Source organism: Myotis lucifugus, unplaced genomic scaffold (genome assembly GCF_000147115.1).
Source record: "Myotis lucifugus unplaced genomic scaffold, Myoluc2.0 scaffold_156, whole genome shotgun sequence".
Lineage (NCBI taxonomy): Eukaryota > Metazoa > Chordata > Mammalia > Chiroptera > Vespertilionidae > Myotis > Myotis lucifugus.
Genome location: NW_005871204.1, coordinates 2687624 through 2710750, shown reverse-complemented (window position 1 = coordinate 2710750; position 23127 = coordinate 2687624). Strand labels below are relative to the sequence as shown.

The window sequence follows — 23127 nt, the reverse complement described above, 5'->3', positions numbered from 1 at the left end:
AAAATGAAAATTCTAAGCAAAAAAGCATTGTATCATAGTTTCATTGATAGTATTTTTAATTCATGTCATCATTATTATTATTTTAATCCTCACCATTGCTTTTCAGAGAGAGAGAGGGAGGGAAGGGGGGAAAGAGATACGAGAGACAGATAGAGATGGGGGGAGGGAGAGGGAGTGATCGATGTGAGAGACACACATCGACTGGCTGTCTCCTGCATGCCCTTGACCAGAGGCAGGGAGCAACCTCGCAACCCAGGCACATGCCCTTGCGTAGGAATCAAACTTGGACCCTCCGGTGCTTGGGCTGACACTCTAACCACTGAGCAACACTGTCCAGGACCATTGACAGTATTTTTATTTCTTGATGTATAAAATGTTTATCTTAAAAATTATGTCTTAGTACACTTGATCAAGAGTCTTGACACTGTGTTTTAAATATTTCTCGAATTTCTTTTCTCTGTTATTACCACTCTAATTCTATATTTCTTGCTTAAAATATTGCAGTGATCAACTGGTTTCAATTATTCCAGTCTTTTTTTTTTTTTAACCTAGCCACACTGTCCAAGTTATCATTTTGAATTGTGAATCTGATTGTTACCATTCTGCTTAAAATCTGTGGTGACTTACCATTGCCTGTGTGTGCCACATCCCGCGTGGCTCAGGGTTCGGGATCTGGAGAAGGGCCGCGCGGAAATGACAGAGACAAGAAATAATAATTTGGAAATAATGGGGGCCAGGCGGAGAGTCCAATGCAGGGGAAGGACTTCACTGGTGCCCAGGCCTTGCCCACCTTTTATTCAATTTGGGGTACACATATAGCCCTTAGGCAGGCAATTCCAGTAACAGACTATCTTAAAGGTCAATAAATATTAGTAAAGATTTACTCTGAGACTATTTTGTCAGGAAATTGCTTGAGCTACCATTGTCTTGACTAAACAATTAGTGCATAGCTCTGGCTCTTGCCAGGGCTCAAGGATCGCTAGTGTTCTGGGCTCCTTGTTTACACTTCTCTGATGGTAAAGACAATGGGTAGCTTCCAACAATTGCCTTTGAGATAATTTCTCCTAGTCTTTCAAGTAAGTCTGTTTCTTTTTTTAAATATTTCACCTTTTTTAAAATGACTGAGTAGTGTTCCACTGTATGTGGAACACCACTTTTTAAAAAAAATATATTTTTATTGATTTCAGAGAGGAAGGGGGAGAGAGAGAGAGGAGAGAGAGAGAGAGAGAGAGAGAGAGAGAGAGAGAGAGAGAGAGAGAAACATCAATGATAAGAGAGAAACATTGATTGGCAGACTCCTGCATGTCCCACCCTGGAGATCGAGCCTGCAACCTGGGGGAATTGAACTATGAACTCCTGGTTCATAGGTTGATGCTCAACCGTTGAGCCACGCTGGTCAGAAGTCTCAATTTCTAAGCCATGGCTATTCAGGACTGGCCATAAGCCTAACTTTCTGGCATTATCCTCTTGTGGCATCCACTCCTCCCCATCTTTAGCTACTATAAACCATACTGTTTTATTCCTTCCTTTACATTTGGCAAACTCCTTTTTCTAGTATGTACCTATTACTACTATAGCTCCTATCAAATTGCTTTGCAAATCTGTTTAAAGATTGGCTACCCTCAGTAGGCTATGACTTTGTGAAAACTATGGACTGGGTCTCACTTCTTTTCTGTGTCTCTAGCACCTAAATAAATGCCTGATGCTGACAGAAAAATTAGCATCCAATTAACAAAAAATTCATGTTTGTTGTTGAAGAAATGAATTTTGAAAACGGTATTACAATAATGAAAAGTACAAATTAAATTCTAAAAGATATTGACATGCGATACAAATTTGACTTCATTAGGTAGATTAAGTTGGACCTCGAAGCATAGAAAGAAGGTAGGCAGACATTTATAGGGAAAGGGTTAGCCCAGCTGGATGGGATCAGTTTGGGGAATGAAACAAGAATGAATCAACAAACAACAAGTGCTGGCGAGGATGTGGAGAAACTGGAACTCTAGTACACTGCTCGTGGGAATGCAGATTGGTGCAGCCACTATGGAAAATAGTATGAAATTTATTAAAAAATTAAAAATGGAACTGCTGTTTGACCCAGCGATTCCACTTCTGAGAATTTATCTAGAGAAACCCTCCTATGTTCATAGCAGTACTATTTACAATAGCTAAGAACCGGAAACAGAACAAGTGCTCATCAGTAGATGAGTAGATTAAAAAGATGTGGTACATTTACACAATGGAATACTATGCATCTGTAAAAAAAAGAAGGATCTCTTACCCTTTGAGACAGCATGGATGGACATGGAGAATATTATGCTAAGTGAAATAAGCCAGTCAGAGAAAGACAAATATCACATGATCTCACTTATATGTGGAGTCTAACGAACATAATAAACTGATGAACAAAATAGCTCCAGAGGCATGGATGCATGGAACAGACTGAGAGAGCTCAGAGGGAAGGGGTGTGGTGAGACATGAAGAGGTTAACCAGAGAACTTATATGCATATATGTATAGCCCATGGACACACACATTTGTGTGGTGAAGGCCTGAGAAGGCAGGGGCTGGGGGTAGATGAAGGTGCAGGGGGAGCAAATGGGGACATCTGTGATACTGTCAACAATAATAAAGAGTGAATCAGACCAATTTAATTCTAGCTTTACTGTGTGGACCAAGGGAAATAACTCTGAAAAAGGAAATTGAGCACATGTAAAGGGTCTTTAGTATTAGGGTGAGGTTTATGCCACTTTAGTAGACTAGGAAGTGATTCAAGAATTTTGCTTTCATGAATGACATATGTATTGCTCTAATAGATTGAAAGCTTCTCAAGGGGTAGTATCTTACTTGGTTTTGTATTCTGAAGGAGTACCATAGTGCCTACCTAGTAGGAAAAGTTGAATGAATTGACTTAGTTCTCATATATACTTACAAAATAGTAGAAGGTAGAGTTTAAAAGAACCTGATATTACATTTATGCATTTACAGATTTATAAATTAACTCAGGGAAAATTCGCACCTTTATGATATTTTTCTTTTCAAGAATGTAGTATATCCTTCTGTCTGTTTGTTTAAGTTTACTTCTATATTTAGTAGTATTTATTTATTTGGGAGTATTTTAAAGTTTTCATTTTGCATTGTAGTCTTTAGCATTATTAAGTTTCCTTTGTCTCTAATGATTTTGACCTGTATTCTGCCTTTTCTGTTATCAAGATTGACAGCCCTCTTTTATTTTTATTATATTTTTAGTATACTTTTTATATTCTTATATCTTTACTGTCTGAATCACTTAGTTTTATGTATGTCTCTTGTATAGAGAACAGAGAGATTTTTCCTTTTTTAGCTAATCCTATATAATAAAAGGGTAATATGCAAATCTACCAAACGGCGGAATGACCAGTCGCTATGATGCACACTGACCACCAGGGCACAGATGCTCAACACAGGAGCTGCCCCCTGGTGGTCTGTGCGCTCCCATAGGGGGAGTGCTGCTGAGCCACAAGCCGGGCTGACAGCTGGCGAGCGCAGCAGCGGTGGCGGGAGCCTCTCCTGTCTCCGCAGCAGCTATAGATGTCCGACTGCGAGGAGCGGGCCTAAGCTGTCAGTCGGACATTCCCCAAGGGCTGCCGGACTGCTAAAGGGTGCAGGCTGGGCTGAGGGACACCTCCCCCCTCCCCCCAAGCCAAGTGCACGAATGTTGTGCACCGGGCCTCTAGTCTGAAAATAATTTTAATAGGTGAGTTATGTCCATTTGCATTTATTGGTAAACGTGCTATATTTGGGCATGTTTCTGTTACATGGCTTTCAAATGTCTTTTCACTGTGTGCTCCATTTTTGTGTGTGTGTGACCTCCTCCTCCTCTTTTCCTTTTTGGTATTTTAGAAGGTTTGATTTCCATTCTAGTTGTTACCTTTAATTGAAGATATAAATATCTCCTAGCCCTTCTTTAGCTACTGCCTTTGTTCCCTACCTTGAAAAAATACTGAAATTATCTAGTTACTGTTTCTTTTTCTTGTATAATTAAATTGTAGTTAAAATAATGTTAATCTCTATGGTGTTAAATGTGTTTAGGTTTATACTAATTGATTTGTGAGCCTCAAAGTGATTTGTATCTCTTTACTCCCAGTTAATATTTAAGATGTTCTGAATTTAGTTTAATCTTTCTCCTATTTTTTGTTTGTGTGTATTACTTTTATATTCCTGAAGCTTATAACATTTATATAATTGTTTTGTCAGCTTTATTCCCATTTTATTTATTTATTGTTAATCCTCACCTGAGGATATTTTTTCCATTGATTTTTAGAGAGTGTGGAAGGGAGCAAGGGAGTGGGAGGGAGAGGGAGAGAAACATCGGTGAGAGAGAGAGAGAGAGAGAGAGAGAGAGAGAGAGAGAGATGGATTTGTTTCCTCCTGCACTCACCCGCACCATGTACATGCCCTTGACCAGGAATATAACCTGCAACCCTTCGGTGCATGGGCCAGTGCTTTCACCACTGGTTAGAGCTATCCCCATTAAAAAACAAAACAAAAACAAAAAACCAACACTTTATTTTTTAGAGCAGTTTTAGGTTTACAGAAAAATTGAGAGGGAATTACAGAGTTCTGATAAAACCCTGTCCCAACACACACACAACCTCCTTCATTATCCACATTCTGCACCAGAGTTTTTGGTGTTACAACTGATGAACCTACATTGACACATCATCATTTCCCAAAGTCCTGTATTTACATTAGGGTTTACTCTTGGTGGTATACATCTATGAATTTTAGCAAGTGTACAGTGACATGGAGCTACCATTACAGTATCATCCAGAATAGTTTCACTGCCCTAAAAATCCTCTATGCTCTACTTATCCCTCCTACCCTCTAAACCCTGTTAACCATTGATCTTTTGACTGTCTCCATAGTTTTACTTTTCCAGAATGTCATACAGTTGGAATCATACAGTAAGTAGCCTTTTCAGATTGGATTTTTAAATATGGTAACATCATTTATTTTCTTACATGCCTTTTCATGGTTTGGTAGCTCATTTCCTTTTAGTCCTGAGTAATACTCCTTTATCTGGTTGTACCACCACAGTTTATTCATTTCCCTACTGAATTTTTTATCCATTCACCTATATTTTGGTTGCTCCCCAGTTTTTGCAGTTATGAATATATAAACATTCAAGTGCAGACTTTTGTGTGGACATAAGTTTTCAGCTCCTTTGGTTTAATATCAAGGAGTGTGGTTGCTGGGTTGTATATTAAGATGTGTTTAGTTTTTGTCAGATTGCTTTTGGTCTGTCAATCAGCCAGTTACCTTCCCAGAGACAAACTGGTTAGGAAGTTCTTATGTATTTCCTTAAAGGCTTTCTGTATGCACGAAACTAAATATTACCTATTGAAATATGTAAAGGTATGTAAGCACTGTTCACATCTTGAATTTTTACTTAAGCTATCTTGACTATTTTCTCTCAGCATTCACATTAACCATAACCCCAATCCTGAAATTGAACCCATTTCATTGTATGGATTACTGTAATTTATTTAACTACTTCCTTATTAATAGGTATCTAGGTTATTTCTAATATTTTCCCATACCAATCACTGTTGCAATAAATAGTCTTATGTATATTTTTTAAAAAGAATATGTTTAATTTTATAAAAACTTGAATTGTCTTCCACAGTGGCTGTACCATTTTGCATTCCCACCAGCAATGAATGAGAGTCCCTGTTGTTCACCTTGCCAGCATTTAGCGTTGTCTGTGTTCTGGTTTTTGGTGGTACTCATTTTAATTCTCATTTCCCTGATTTCATATGATTTGGAACATTTTTTTTCCATATGTTTACTTGCCCTCTGTATGTCTTTTTGGTGAGGTGTCTGTTCAGATCTTTCGCCATTTTGTAACCAGGTTGTTCATTTCCTTACTATTGAGTTTTAATAATTCTTTGTATATTTTGGACAAACATCTTTATCAGATATGTCTTTTGCAGATATTTTCTCGTGTTTTCATTCTCTTGATATCCGCATCTTTTAGTTGTAGTTCTATAATTAAATATATTTGCTGCTTATCCTCAGTCTTTAACATTATATATTCTTGATTTTTTTTCTTATTTATCTGAAACTCATTCTCCACTTGACCACTCAGGCATGCTCTGGGAGAGATATTCTCTAAAGTTTTACAGGTTTATAACTCTTTGTCTCTGACATTACACTTGAAGGACACTTTGGCTGGATTTAAAATCTTCATCTTACCTGGTGGTATGGCTCAGTGGATTGAGCATTATCCCATGCACCAGGAGGTCTCTGGTTCAATTCCCAGTCAGGGCACATGCCCCGGTTGCAGGGGGCGTGCAGGAGGCAGCCAATCAATGTTTCACTCTCATCAATGTTTCTATCTCTCCCTCTCTCTTCCTCTCTCTCTAAAATCAATAAAAAATAAAAATAAAAAAAATCTTCATCTCACTTTTTTTTTAGTATCTTAAAAATGTTATTGCATTGTTTTCTAATATAAAATGCTGTTGATGTTTAATACCAGCCTGATTTTCTTTTTCTTATAGGTGACTTGGCTTTGTGTTTAACTTTTTTATAATGAGAACTTCACAGATTTTTGTCTGTTTTCCATGTTTTAATGAATTGGATTTTTCTGGAATATGGGAAGGAGATTCCTGTGAAGGAGTAGGATAAACCAGGATAACTTTCTTAGTTTTACGTTCAGGGCTTTCCCTTCTATTGTTATTGGTGTATCTGTGTAGCCACTTCTCTCAGAGGTAAGCCTTATTCAAGGTTTTCTCCTCTAGCCCAGTGTCTCTGTGAGCCTTGCAGCCTTAACATTACATCATACGATATATTTTCATAGTATTTTCTGTGGTCTGTTTCCTTTGGAACATTGCCCTGACCTTCCTCCTTTAATATCTGAACTTCTCTCTATCTCCATGTCCCTGCCCTGCAGTTTGGTTTCAGATAACACGAGTGTTTCCCTTAGCGTGGTGCTGTGTCCTGGCAGGGTTTCTCTGCTGGCTGCTTTGAGAGGCTGAGAGTGTAGAGCTTCACAGTAGGACCGTTTGCTGCCTCAGGGCAGATTTTTGCGCTCACCTGCAATATGGAGCCTGAGAAAACCTTTCCCTTTTCCCCGTTTGTTCTCAGTCTGTTCTTCCAGTTTCCACCAATGGTAGAATCCTTTGCTTTAGGGGTACTTATAGTGATTTTTCGGGTTCTTGGATTTTGCAGGGTACGTCTGTAGTCCCATTTACTTCCTGTTGCTCCCTTTCACAGAGTTGCTGATCCTGCAGTGTTGGCAGTGCAGCCACATTCCCTCATAGTCTAAGCTTTGAGGGGATTCTCTTTTACCTACTTTTATTGAAGACTAGAGGCCCAATGCACGAAGATTCGTGCAAGAGTGGGCCTTCCTTCCCCTGGCTGCTGGCACTGCCTTTGCTCCGGCCGGAGCCCCTTTCTGCCTTGCCACGCTGCCCAGAGGCCTGGAGCAGCTGGGGCAGTGCAGAACGCCTGCATCATCGGTGATGACGCAAGCGTCCCACCCCGCCCCTGGCCACTCGGTGCCTGCCGCGCGTGTGTGCTGCCCACAGGCCCGCCAGCTTTGTTGGGTTAATTTGCATACTCACTCCTGATTGGCTGTGGGGCGTTGCAAAGGCACAGTCAATTTACATATGTCCATTATTAGTGTAGATGTAGTCATTGGGTTTTTCTGATATCCTATTTGGTAGATTTAGCTTTCAGGAGTTGTCCTTGGGAAATTCAAAAACTTTGCTGCCACCACAATAATTACACAACTAAGCCATTATTTATTAGTTCAATTGTGACCAATATATAAGGAGCTTGGATTTTTTTTTTAATATCTAAATTTGAATGATTAATTTAGGGCAACATAAAATTGCATATTAGTAACATCTTAAAATTTTTTACATTTACATCATTTTTTATTTTTCAATTATAGTTGATATACAATATTATATTAGTTTCAAGTGTAGACCCCAGTGATTATACCAGTGGTTGCCACTGGTGGTCCGTGAGGTCTCAAAGGTTGGCGACCGCTGGATTAGACATTATATAACTTACTAAGTGAACATCCTGATAAGTCTCGTACCTCTCTGACAATCATACTGTAACATCTTAATAAAGAAATTTTCTAACATTTTTTGTGACCTATTGGGAGTTATGTATAAATGTAAGATGTGATTTTTGTTATTAACATTCTTCTGAATTTTAAATATGCATCATTTGTCTCTTATTGTAGTCTTAAATGGTATAGTCTCCTGATGGAAACTTTAGACTAATTGTGGTATATTACATAAAATTATATACAAACAATTTTTAAAGCAAAAATGGGCAAAAAAACCTGTTGAACTTTTATTGAATATGCATAGTTGAAGAAATTGCTTGCTTGATGGAAATAAATATGTTCAGAAAAAAGTTAAAGGAAAAAAGAATGAAATCATTTAATTGTTTATTTTCACACATAATATATAATATTTAATCTTTGGATGTTTATGAAACATGAAAATTTAATATGTGAGTTAGAATTATTTGTAATTTTAGATTTGCCTCATTGTCTTCCACATAGCAAGTGCTAAATAAACATTTTTAGTGTGAATATTGTAGGAGTGGACAGTATTAATATTTTGTAATCTTATTAGTAAAGATTATATAGTCTGCTGAATCTGACTTAAAACTATGGAAACCCAAAATAAAATGATCAATTTCTCACAGGAACTGAAGTTAAAAGATGAAGAGTGTGAGAGGCTTTCTAAAGTACGTGATCAACTTGGACAGGAATTGGAGGAACTCACAGCTAGTCTGTTTGAGGTTGGTCTATTTACGTCTTGGCCAAAAGCAAAGTCGTGATTATTATATATTGATAGAGTTGTTTTTTTGAGGGAATCTTGAGGAAAAATATGCTTAACTTTATACATATTTATAAGTCTTCTAAGAAAAAATAAAATTTTTAAGAAATATAGAGACTGCGACTTAAAATGCTGTGAAATGAAAAAACACTATGGGCTACCAGTATGAGGTTGTTTAAATATGGATATGTGGAAAGAAAGGAGGTAAATTTAATTTTGATTTTCACCAAATACTTAGGGACTGCTTTAGAGTAACTTTGTATGACTCTACAACAAAGATGGCAAACCTTTTTTTTTTTTATATATTTTATTGATTTTTTACAGAGAGGAAGGTAGAAAGATAGAGAGTCAGAAACATCGATGAGAGAAACATCAATCAGCCGCCTCCTGCACATCTCCCACTGGGGATGTGCCTGCAACCCAGGCACATGCCCCCGACCGGAATCGAACCTGGGACCTTCCAGTCCGCAGGCCGACGCTCTATCCACTGAGCCAAACCGGTTTCGGCAGATGGCAAACCTTTGATATATATCTGATACTGTATGATTTGCGGAATGTTAGGAGTTACATACACTTCTAATATATATATATATATTATTGATTTTTTACAGAGAGGAAGGGAGAGGGATAGGGAGTCAGAAACATCGATGAGAGAGAAACATCGATCAGCTGCCTCCTGCACACTCCCCACTGGGGATGTGCCCGCAACCAAGGTACATGCCCTTGACCAGAATTGAACCTGGGACCCTTGAGTCCGAAGGCCGATGCTCTGTCCACCACTTGGGACCAAAATTTTTACCCAACTCAGTGTTTCTCAATAGGGCAGCCACTGATATTGTAGGACATTTAGCATCCTTGGTATATTATTCAGGATTCTCCACTAAACAGAACTAATAGCATGTGTGTATATACATAGATACATATACACATATACAGAAAGAGGCTCATGTGATTATGGAGGCTGGTAAGTCCCAAGTTATACAGGGTGATTTGGCAGGCTGGAGACCTAGAACAGCTGATGGTGTAGTTCCAATCCAAGTCCAAAGGCTCAAGACCCAGGAAGAGCTGATGTTTCAATTCAAGTCTGAAGGCAAGAAGAATTCTCTCTTATTCTCTGGGGATCAGCCTTTGTTCTATTCAGGTCTTCTACTGATTGAATGAGGCCCACCCATATTATGGAGGGCAGTCTGCTTTGCTCAGTCTACTGATTTTAATGTTCATCTCATCCAGAAACACCCAGAATAATGCTTGACCAAATATCTGGGAACACCATGTGGCCCAGTCAAGTTGACATACAAAATTAACCATCATACTTGGCTTTGCCCCCAAATGCTAGAAATACTCCCTGATCATTTTGACAACTTATAAATATCCATGAGGGGTGAGTAGAGGATAGTACTTCCTTGCTGTTAAAAATTACTTCCATGGAGTGCCTCCTTTAGGTTAGCCTCCGTTCCTTATCAAAAACATTGATGTGTTATGAGGATACCTAATGTTGTTAGCACTTATCGATATTTTTTTCTCAAAAGTTTGTTCTTAAAACTTTTACAAGATTTTAGTGGGAAAATTTCTTCATCCTTTATTTGTATTTATGCAGCATCTGTTTCATTGTTGGATATGCATGTTTGCTCACGTAGTTGCAATACTAATACATTTTATAGGTTTTTTTCCCCCAAATAAAACTCTTTTCATGCTACTGCATACTCAGTGTAATGAAAGAATAATCTATCAAATATGTATTCCACAGTTTCTATCATTATAAGTAGCATTGCAGTGGATATCTTCAGACATGTGAGCTTTCCATGCTCCCTCTGTTCCACACTTGTTTGCCCTCTTCTTTGTCTTTGTCTTTTTTGGAGTCCTTTTCTTTCATGAACATTTAAAAACTAATTTATTTTGTTTAGTTAACTAGTCATTGGAGATGAGAGGAAGAGAAATTTAAGGTGGAGGAGAGTGGAAAGTTAAAGATCTGAAATAGGAGCTGTGTGACCTGTTACATTTTATATGTACAAGGGGTATACAGAAACATAAGACTTTTTCTTCCAATATTGTCTGGCAAAAGAAAATTTTGTAATGATATGGATACTAGAGAAGAAAGCAAACGTGTTATAATACTTATATTAATTTTGATTTCTTACCTGCCTGCCCTAATTTTAGCCATACTTAGCTCCACCTTCTGTACTTACATGTATATTCTGTTAGATGAAATAGAAGGAAACTAACGGAAAGAAACTTTTTCCTCTCTGTAATGCAGCAGTTCTCAACCTGTGGGTCGCGACCCCTTTGGCAGTCGAACGACCCTTTCACAGGGGTCGCCTAAGACCATCCTGCATATCAGATATTTACATTATGATTCATAACAGTAGCAACATTACAGTTATGAAGTAGCAACGAAAATAATTTTATGGTTGGGGGTCACCACAACATGAGGAACTATATTTAAAGGGCCAGAAGGTTGAGAACTACTGCTGTAATGGGATGTGAAGTACCAGAAATGCAGTTTGTGCTATTAATGAAAAAGTATATCTAAAAAACATAGTTTTGGGATCCCTAACCTGTCCCCTACTCTTACAATGGCTAATAGCATTGACACCGTAAACTTTCTGGAAAAGAAATTACAGTGATTAAACATGATTTTGGTAATGAAGAAAGTTGTATTTAAACGAGTTATTTATGAATTTTGAAAAACAGTGCTAAAAGTTTTTCTCTAGTCTTAATTGTGGCTTTGTGATCTCAATGTACCATTGTCTTATGAAAAGAGTATTTGCTTGCATTTTATGATATGTATATACATGTATAGTTTTAAGAATTAAAGATTATTCTGAATAAAATTAATTTGTACAGTTTGATAAATTTACCAGATAAATTCAAATTAGCAGTTTATTAATGTATTATGAACAAATAATCTTGAATATAATTATACTTTGTATCAAAGTTGAGTCTTAAAAGTATCAAATCGAAGAACTTTAAAGTTACACACACATATATATATATTTTTTTTTCTTGTATCTCAGATTTAGAGATAAAGTGAACTCCATTGAAAGAATGCTTTATAAAGTTGTCTACATTTAACATAGGTAATCTTAAGATTTTAAAAATATTTTGTCAGCCAATTTTGGCAAATTTTTGTGCTGTATCTGGTTTTCTCTCCATAATGCTAGGCATAGACTACAAATTATTATTTTAATCTGTGAAGAAAATGAGGCATAGATAATGAGCAGTGCTGGGACCTCGACTCTTGCCTTGAGTACTATGAAAATCATAAGTGGCAATTCCTTTGTCTCAAGCCACAGAAAAGGAGTCATCACTGAGGCCCCTCTTCATCCTACACTGAAACTGTCCAAAAGGTCCTGTGACAGTCCCTGGAGAACATAAAAAATCTGTCTGCCTTTCTATTTTGAATCTGCTGTCACCGTCTTCCAGCCACCATCGTTTCTTACCTAGATCAGTATATGCCAAACTTTTTGTTCATGTACCTGATCTGTAAAAAAAAATTGAGCATGTACCTTAATTATGATAAAGATACCTCATATTTACTGAGTGTTCCCTGTGTGTTAGGCACTGTTCTAACAGCATATGTACTTACTCATAAATTATATGCGTACACTAAGTCATAATGTGTCGCATTAATTTTGAAAAGAGTAAGAATAAAAATGCGTAAAATTTTTTGTAATAGTACAATATACTTTCTTCTCACTAAAACATACTGTGTATATGTGTGCATTTGCTTACAGGGTTGAGCAAAAGCAGATTTACAGTTGTTTGTATGGGAAACAATGTAATCCTATATAATAAAAGGGTAATATGCAAACTGACCCTAACAGCAGAAAGACTGGGAATGACTGGTCACTATGACACACACTGACCACTAGGGAGCAGACGCTCAATGCAGGAGCTGCCCTCTGGTGGTCAGTGTGCTCCCACAGGGGGAGCTCTTCTCAGCCACAATCCAGGCTGATGGCTGCCAGCTCAGCAGTGATGGCGGGAGCCTCTCCCGCCTCCTCAGCAGCACTAAGGATGTCCGACTGCAGCTTAGGCCTGGTCCCCACTGGCAAGTAGACAGCCCCCGAGGCCTCCCAGGCTGCCAGAGGGATTTCTGACTGCCAGCATAGGCCTGTTCCCTTGGGGAGCGGGCCTAAGCCAGCAGGTGGACATCCCCCGTGGGGTCCCAGACTGAAAGAGGGCACAGGCCGGGCTGAGGGACCCCCCGAGTGCACAAATTTTTGTGCACCAGGCCTCTAGTCTATACTAATAAAAGGGTAATATGCTAATTAGACCGGACATTTTCCGGACTTCCTTTCAGACAAAGCCATGGTGGCGGGGCAGAGGCAGTTAGGGGGATCAGGCCAGCAGGGGAGGGCAGTTAGGGGTATCAGGCCAGCGAGGGAATAGTTAGGGGATGATCAGGCCGGTGGGGGAGCAGTTAGGGGGTGATCAGGCTGCTGGGGGAACAGTGAGGGGGCATCAGGCTGGTGGGGAACAGTGAGGGGTCATCAGGCTGGCGGGGGAGTAGTTAGGGGGTGATCAGGCAGGCAGGCAAGCGGTTAGGAGCCAGTGGTCCTGGATTGTGAGAGGGATGTCCGACTGCCGGTTTAGGCCCGATCCTGCAGTCGGACATCCCCCAAGGGGTCCCGGATTGGAGAGGGTGCAGGCTGGGCTGAGAGACTCCCCCACCCCCATGTACGAATTTCGTGCATTGGGCCTCTAGTAATTAATAAATAATAATACAAGAGTAAACTGTCTTGTATGCTACTACTGTAAACCTACTTTTGCTCACCCCTGTATTTAGTGAGAAGAGTGGGATTGAATATGTTACCTTGTTTTTGAAAATCTCGTATTAACAATTTGTTATCCAGATCAAGGTCTGGTCTAAATGTTGTGTTTTTTTGTTTGTTTTGTTTTGTTTTGAAAACATTTATATTTAATGTTGCTGATAACTAACAAACATATTGATCCAAATGGAAGAAGTATATCTTTCCCTGTTTTAAAAAATTATACTGAAGTTTCATTTCCATTGTCAGTTACATGAAGGTTTTTTTCAGAAAATTCTCTACTGAATTTACTGAATTTCTGTCTTCTCTAATACCAACAAATTGTTTTTGCAAACTAATCAGAAGATTAGGAATAATTCATTCTTTGGGGAGAATTAGGTTAAAAATTCTCTTTTCAAAGTTTGTAAGTATAAAGATTTGAATGTTTACATAGACTAGAGGTCTGCAAACTACTTCCTGTAGGGTAAAACTAGTCTATGTCTACTTTTGTACAGCCTTGAGCTAAGATTGGTTTTTACATTTTTAAATGGTTGCAGGGGATCAAAAGAATATTTTGTGACCTATGAAAACTATATGAAATTCAAATTTTAGTGCCCATAAATTTTTATTGAAATGGTCACACTCATTTGTTCTATATTTATTGTCTGTGGTTGCTTTCACACTGCAACAGCAGAATTGAGTAGTTGCAACAGCCTGTATGGCTCACAAAGCCAAAACTATTTACTATCTGGCTCTTACAGAACAAGTTTGCTGACTCCTGGTATAGATGATTCTTCTGTTATTTTCAGCTACAGAGTGATAAAGTGATAGGAAAAATTTCAAACTTTTGAAATTTATTTATTTATTTTTAAAATTCTCACCCGAGGGTATTTTTCCATTGATTTTTAGAGAGAGTGGAAGGGAGGAGGGGAGAGAGAGAGAGAGAAAGACATTGATTGGTTGCCTCCCGTATTCACCCCTACTGGGATCGGGGATGGAGTCTGCAATGGAAGTATGTACCCTTGACTGGAATCAAACCCGGGACCCCTCAGTCCATCCATTGGCCGATACCCTACCCAATGAGCCAAACCAGCCAGGGGTCAAACTTTTTATACCTACCTTTTGATGTCTTTTGTCAGCGTGTAAAATCCTATATGGTACTTTTTTAGAGACTGCTTTCCCTCATTCTAGCTCTCTTTTCTTTCCTTCTGCGACTTCAATTACATGTGTGCTGTATCTTTTCACTGTGTCCTTTTTATCTCAAGGGGAAAAGTCACCCCTAATTCCAGCTCTCTTTTCTGGGTTTACATCTTCTGTTGGATCTTGGTCCCCCAGTCCTTCACTATTTTATTTGCTCTCTAATGCCTTCAAACACATTTAAAAAACTGTCCAGCTCTTTTAATTGTTCATCCCAGGGGACTGTCTAGAGCACCCTATATACTGTTTCAGTCCATCATTAATTCTTCATAGGGATTATTCCATACAGCAGAATAATCTTTTAAAAATACAATTTCAGTCATATCCCTCTCTTTCTTAGAAAACTATAAAAGTTCATACCTCACTTAGAGTATATCCAGAATTCTTGCTCAGATATTTTAATTATTAGAACATAATCAGCATGTAAGGTCCATAAGAGCAGGGAGCTTGACTTTTCCTAGTATATTATGAGCACTACGAGTGCAACCTCATGCAGAGGTGGTGTGAATAAATGTTTGATGAATAAATATTATATGAATAAAAGATAATTAAATACCTGGAGTTTCATATTTGTGGCACTATAAAATTAAGACCCCATTACATATTAAACTGATTTATCTCTTTAGATTTCTCTGTACAAAGTCATTACTTCATATCATTTGTGGATTTTTTAAATTGAAATCTCTAAGGCTTCTCAGCTTTATTTCTGTAAACTGCAACACTTGATATTTTAATATTTTTACTTGTCCCTTCTGTATGTCTTTGCTGTAACTAATACACACACACACACACACACACACACACACACAAACATACACACACATATATAAAGTTTTAAAAATCTAACTTCGTAGGACATGGGTTTAACATATGGGTCATATATTTTCTTCATCACATTCACAGTCCTTTATTCAACCATGGATCAGAGGGAGTGACCTCAGCTTGACTGCGTCAGTGGTAATAGGTACTAAAAAATGTCCCTCTTCCTAATTTCTAATAGTTTGTCTATCTGCTGACAACTGTTATTTCAGTAGTTGACATTGAGTACTTATTTTCAGGCTAAATTTTGGTAGTAAATCTTTTTTTCAATCACTTAAGAGATTTTTGAAAATAAATGCTACTTAGTTTCCAAAATTTGAGATGTTAACTTTTTCAGGAAGCTCATAAGATGGTGAGAGAAGCAAATGTCAAGCAGGCAACAGCAGAAAAACAGCTAAAAGAAGCACAAGGAAAAGTAAGTTTTTACTGCTTGGAGTAGTATAAAATGTAAAGAAATTAGTGATTACTATTTTTTATTTTAACCACAGCACTGTTTTTTTAGGGATTTCATTAAGGTTAAATCTCTGGGAATGAAGGGGTCAATTAGGGGGTACAAAACCCATGAATTTCCCCAGATTTCATAGTGAACCACCTGCTTAGGCTCTTGGTGGGATCGCCACCTCATTCCCGGTACAGATTATTATAAGAATACTGCTTAGGCCAGTGATGGCAAACCTTTTGAGCTCGGCGTGTCAGCATTTTGAAAAACCCTAACTTAACTCTGGTGCCGTGTCACATATAGAAATTTTTTGATATTTGCAACCATAGTAAAACAAAGACTTATATTTTTGATATTTATTTTATATATTTAAATGCCATTTAACAAAGAAAAATCAACCAAAAAAATGAGTTCGCGTGTCACAGGTTCGCCATCACTGGCTTTAGGCCCACAAGCTGGTAGGAGGGGTAAGTCTCTCCCACCCAAGACATGAATAGCATGAAGGCCATGAAGCTGAAGAGGTGCTTACACATGAGATTTCAAGAAACAGGCCTGGGGGCCGTGTCCACATGGTTCTTGATCCACACATCTCGTGGATCGGCTCACCCCAGTTCAGTCTCAGGTCTGGGTGGTCTAGTCACACCATAGATCTCTCTTGTGCTGTGAGCGGTCACAGAGCTTTGGGGAGACACCATAACCCATGCCATCATCCGGGTACTGCTCATAGTCTTCCACCCGCATATTATACTTCTTGGCAGCGGCAGACCGTTCTTCTGGGGTCTAGGGATAGGGCCCCAGGTCAGGTCCTGGGTAAGGTGGGAGGCTATCTGTGCTCTCAGCAGCACCAGGTTCTGGTTGCCCTTTGCAGCCTTCGCACTCTTAGGACCCCTGCCCTGGCTGCCACCATCTGGAACTTCTTCCCGTCCCTAGTGATGACTGTCTTACAGATACCTTACCAGTTACTGGGTTTTGTTCTGATTGTAAAGTAGTGCTTATTTTAGAAGATGTGGGAAACTGTAGGAAACTGTGAACGAGAAAATAGCTACTATGTAGATTAATAATGAACATTTGGTGCCCATTCATAAGTAGAACCAAATGATTCAAAGGCTTGTGAATCACAAGTATTATCAAAAGGATTATATGGTCACGTTTTAAAGTTAATATTTGTTTTCTTAATTCACTGAATAAAGCCACTGAAAAGTTATTAGAGTTTATGTTTTAGGAATGAACTACAACTAATCATAAGCTATTATATTTTGAAGATTTTGAAAATTCATATAAATGTTAGACATTTTGATAATTTTTAAAGATCACTTGACATTGTGAATAGCAGCTGAATACAAACCATGTGGAAACATAAAATAACTTAGCTTTCCTTTCCTTTTATTAATCCCCAGGAAATACAGGTGAAACTTATATTTCATCTTTGAAAGGAAAGTGTTTTGACAAAATTGCTAACCTTTAGCTGCCTCTGTCATTAACCGTATTTAGTATATGAAATTATGTTGATTTCTTTTCAAGATTGATGTACTTCAAGCTGAAGTAGCTGCATTGAAGACACTTGTATTGTCCAGTTCTCCAACATCGCCAACACAGGAGCCTCTGCCAGGTGGAAAGACACCTTTTAAAAAGGGGCATACAAGAAATAAAAGTACAAGCAGTGCTATGAGTGGCAGTCACCAGGACTTCAATGTGATACAGCCATTTGTAAAAGACTGCAAAGAGGTAACTCGTCAAGGACTGTTCCCTCTGACTCTATTGATACTTATTTATTCTCATCACTGAGGTGTCAGTTATGATTTTTGCCAGCAACATTTTCTAGCAGTATTAAGATGGGGGAGGCTTAATCTAGAGCTGGCTGCTTTCAGGGATTCTTCAATTCCATTCTCTACCTGGCTGACCTTGGAGTACCTCCTGGAAACTTGGTAAGTGTCTTAATCTCGATATTTCATTAAAGGAGCAAACTGTCATGTTTTGCATAAAGGAGAGTGGGTAGCTTTTGTGATCTGGCTAGTTAAAATTTATTGCTAGGGCACTTTAACAAAATAAGGAATGCAAGACGTGTGAAAATAAGGTGATTTCTTGAAGAATAGTGTGTTGCTTTTAAATTCTGGGAGAAGTAGAGTTAAAGTCCTAGAGTTAATTTAGATAATTAAGCAACAAAAAATAGAACTAATGGAAACCTTATCATTTTAAAAAATGTAAAGATAACTGAGATAATGTGGAATTATTTTTGAGCTGTTTTGAGTAAAAATTATATAATTGTAAAATATTTTTACTTAATCCTTGCATGTGATGAGAATGCATTTCCAAGGGGATTGATCAATAATTTATGGAGCAGCCCTTCCATTTTTTAAAAAAATATTTCTCATTGTTAATAGTATTACAGATATCTCCCATTTCTCCCCATTTACCTCCTTCTTCTCAGCCCCCACCCCCCACCCCAGGTCTTCATTACTCCATTGCCTGTGTCTATGGGCTATACATATCTATATATACACTAGAGGCCCGGTGCACAAAAATTTGTGCACTGGTGGGGGAGGGGGCGAGGGGGGTGTCCCTCAGCCCCACTTGTGCCCTCTCACAGTCTGGGACCCCTCGGGAGATAACCACCTGCTTGCTTAGGCCCGCTCCCCGGGTGGCAGATGGCAGGCTCGATCCCTCGGTGCCTGCCCCGCCTCCCCGAGTCGCGCACACGGCAGGGCCAATCCGGGGGTTGGGACGCCGCCCCGGGTCGGGTCACACACGAGATGCCCGGGCGGGCCGGCAGATCACTGCTGCCCTACCCAGCCGTCCTGGGTCAGGTCGCACACGGGATGCCCGGATGGAGGCCAGGTGGGCTGGCTGATCGCTGCTGCACCACCCGGCCGCTCCAGGTCGGGTCGCACACAGACATCCGCTGCCCCGGGTCGCAGATAGCAGGCCCAGATGGCGGCGGGGCAGGCGGGATGGCGCTGTCCCGCCCTGCCTGCAGTATGCAAATTAGCCGCCATCTTTGTTGGTGGTTAATTTGCATATTGCGTTGATTAGCCAATGGGAGGTGTAGCGAAGGTATGGTCAATTACCATGTTTGTCTATTATTAGGATAAGCCTAAAGGACCTTTACGACCAGTCGACCGATTGCTATGATGTGCACTGACCACTAGGGGCAGAAGCTTAACACAGGAGCTGCCCCCCTGGTGGTCAGTGTGCTCCCACAGCCAACCTCCCACAGCCGACCAACCTCCTGCAGTCCCTCCCCCTGGCCAGCTGGCCCCGATCAGCCCCAACTGGGGCTGGCTGGCCAACCTCTCGTGGTTCCTCCCCCTGGCTGGCCTGCCATCCCTGATTGGTCTCCTATAGGTCCCAATCACTGGCCAGGCCACGGGACCCTACCTGTGCATGAATTTGTGCACCGGGCCTCTAGTAAGTATATAAGTTCTTTGGCTTACCTCTTCTTGTCCCCCCATCATTTTTTTTAAAGCTGTATTTAACATTGGTGAATTCAAGTCCATTAATCTTTAAGAAGCTATGTGTGCTCATTCAGTTAAATTTTTACATGGAGGCCAAGACTTTATTAAACTGAATAACAAAGCTTGTTACATATTTTAATTGAATTATATTTTTTTAGTTATCAAAAGATGCTATGAGAGAGAAGTTAAGTACTTGTCAAATCTGAATGTAACACAATATAAAATTCACATTGGTTTCTGTTAAACATTTAAGAAACTTTTGTTAGTCATGACCTTAATTTCTTTTAATTTAAATAGCTTTTTTAATTGCTTGGTAGAACTTGTATTTTGGCTAAAGTTTCTGAGTGTTTGTAATTTCAACCTTTTTCCTGTTATTTACACTGACAAAATTGAAATGTTTTGTCATGAAATATTTTAAAGTCTTGTTTTTAGTTTATGAAATTCCTTAAAATATGGATAGGCAGTTTATAACTTTAGAATAATAACTTTTTGCTTTCCAGCTCTATCCTGTATCCTAATGTTTTGTGGAAAACATATCAAAACATTAGAATACGAAGTTTTATTAGACAAAGGAAACATGTACATTTGACCTGTGTACATCTTAATAAAAGATATAGCAACCCAAAAGAAAGTGAAACATATGTTTCTGTAGAAAATGTGGTGAGAGCGTTCAGTCATGACAATCGCAACATTTAAATCATGGGTGAGTGAGGCGCACCCACGTGCACTATGCAAGGCTTTGGGAGCGGTCACTTAGATGTGAACTTGAACTTTTACCAGTGCTTTGCTGTGTAATCTTATGCAACTTACTTTATTTCTCTAAGCCCCAGTTCCTTTTCTATAAAACAGAGATCATAATATCTATCTCATGTAGCTATGAGTATTAAATGTTTATGAAGTGCTTACCATAGTTCCTGGCAGTGAGTCCATTTTTAATAAATAGTTTAAGCTATTGCCTTTAAACTAGAATCTTTCCTTAGAGCACCACTTACCTGTTCTGGCATTTATATTCCTTAAAGCAGCGGTTGCCAACTGGTGGTCCGCGGACCACTGGTGGTCTGTGAGGTCCGAGAGGTTGGCGACCGCTGCCTTAAAGGGTAAATTTGACAAAGAAAATTAATTTGAAAATGTAAGTATTACTTATCTGCTAATATTTTTATCCTTTTGCTTTTAGCTTTGATTCAAGGAATTTATGGATTGGGATGAAAAAATGTCACAGATTGCCATTATCCACCGTAAAAGAAAGTCTGTAGGATAGGTTGGATACGCTCAGCCTTTTGTTACTTTCCTGTAGACACCTGCACCTCTGACTCAGCTATCCTAGAGGTCAGAGGTGTGTCAGTGCCTCACTTATAGTGTCCAATGCTTCTGGACAAGGGCACCTCAGACTTGCAGGAGGCTGAGGGACATGACTCTGTTTGGGTGGCTGAGGGTAGGTACAGCTTTGTGTGTTCACAGGTGGTATTAAGCTGGATTAGGAAATCTGTAGTGAAAAAATACTTGGGGAAAATTAGTTAAAAGGGAGGAGGGAAAGAGAGGGACAACTGGAAGAGTGAATAGGAAGGCCAGTGCAAATCTGGATTATTTTTGATGATTCAGTTTGTCGTTACTGGATATTCATATACCAAAAAAGATATCTAAATAAATGTTATATTTCAAGCTAGTCAATTTAGGAGGCTTATATGTGTGCTTCTTTTAGTCTTGCTGCTTATACAATAAACACTATGGAAATTCCTTTGGAAATGCCCTCAGGTAATATTAGAACAATTAGCATAATTTTTAACCCCAAATTTCTGGTTTCGCAATTTAGTCAGTCTTACTTTATGCAAACATTTTATTTAATTAACTAGAGTCCAAATTAATTTTTGATTATTTTCAGAAAAGACTTGTCATCATTTTTTTTTAATATTTAGGACAGTGTGCACATGTATCTTAAGAGGAGCTCCACGTTAATTTTTGGGAGAGATAATGATAGCATCATTAAATACCATAGTGGGTACATTGAAAAGGGCCAATTAGTCATGTGGGAGTTTGGATTTTTTTAAAAAGAAAAATTGCTACCAAGTATTATAACTAATCAAGAATGGTTCAGTTTATTATTTTAAATGAAGAGTATTTCTTTTTCAGTAATGTTTAAATAGGTTTTGGTTGTATAAAGTAATTTTATATTTGTACTTTTTAACAGGTTATTTTGTGTTTTCTTTTGGTTTGCCAGGCTGACTTGTCTCTGTATAATGAATTCAGATCTTGGAAGGATGAACCCACAATGGACAGAACGTGTCCTTTTTTAGACAAAATCTATCAGGAAGATATCTTCCCATGTTTAACATTCTCCAAAAGTGAGGTAATTTAAAAAAAATTTAATAGAATGCATTAGGTATTCCTGTACCTTCTATTAAATCACGTTAATATATTTTAATAACTCTTATATAAATAAGTTTTTATAAAATGTCATGTTTTACCATTTTTCCTATTTCATATCAGGATCATAATTTCTTGGCATTTAAGTGCTTTTCTTATTTGAGCAGAGGATCATTCACAGTGCAGTGTGTGTTACATTGGAGTAAAGTATTAAATATGTGTTGGGGGTAGGGCTTATTCTTGATTCTCAGTCCAGGCTTCAGTGTAAGGGAACTTCTACACTAAGATATTCGTTGAGTTTATTTGTACATGATAAAAATTATATTCAGTTTCTTCATCTTTAAAGTGGGGAAAAATGCCTTCCTTGTCTATAGCATAGGGTTGTTAAGAGGATAAAATGAAGTGAATGAGGTAGATAGACAAACACTTTTTAAAAATATAAGGCCCTATACACATGTAAGATCATAATTTTAACTTGTTTGGGGAAGGTATATATGTAAATATCATGCCAATCAGTGTTTAAGATAGTTAATCCTAAAAGTCTTATTTATGTTAAGTCTTTAGAGGATTTAATGATAACATCACTTGTAAGGAGATGTTAAGATGAGCAGTAAAACACTTGATATGTAGACGTGTTATTCATTGTGGCTCTGTGCCTGGTTCTAGGTAGGCCATTCAGTATTAATAGTTTTGCCACACTGGAGTTTCACTGCCTGTTTCATCTGTTGTTTATTAGTTGCTACCATCTCCATCTGGGCATTTAATATTTGATAATTCTGTTAATTCTTTTGTAGACTCTTATACACATAAATGCATGTTCAGAAAATATATAGCTGTTATTAGTATATATTGCTGTGTTATGAATGGCCAATATTAAAAATTGCATATATTTAGCAAAATAAAACATTACAATGTTCATTTTGAAGTTGCATTAACAGTAGATGTTAATTGTGAGGAAGGTTGAACAGAGATTGGAATTAATGCCTTTAATCCTCTTCCAGATAATGAGAGAAGTTATTTAGCTGTAACTGAATTGCCTTTCATAACAACGTTTGAATTGTATAAAAGAATTTAAACCAAGGTTACGTGGTTTCTTCCCCCCTGTAAGGAGCTCACCTCCAAAGCCCATGTGGGCACACACTTCCTGAAGGAACACTGTGACCCAATGTTTCTCAAACTGTGTTCCGTGAAATGCGAGGGTTCCGTGAGATATTAATATACACTTGGAGTGTGTGCATAGATTTCTCAGAGCTCTGAATGTGC

The 23127-nt window shown here is 38.5% G+C and overlaps 1 protein-coding gene and 1 pseudogene across 1 annotated transcript in view; one reads left to right on the top strand and one right to left on the bottom strand.

Moving 5' to 3' along the window:
• RAB3IP (RAB3A interacting protein) overlaps positions 1–23127 on the top strand; it is a 38892-nt gene that overhangs the window by 6520 nt on the left and 9245 nt on the right. The window contains exons 3-6 of the mRNA XM_023759462.1: positions 8712–8807; positions 15950–16027; positions 17573–17776; positions 21719–21847. Of these exons, the coding sequence (XP_023615230.1) occupies positions 8712–8807; positions 15950–16027; positions 17573–17776; positions 21719–21847 (507 nt within the window). The remainder of the gene's footprint in view (positions 1–8711; positions 8808–15949; positions 16028–17572; positions 17777–21718; positions 21848–23127) is intronic.
• On the bottom strand, positions 16091–16958 carry LOC111827374 (annotated as a pseudogene).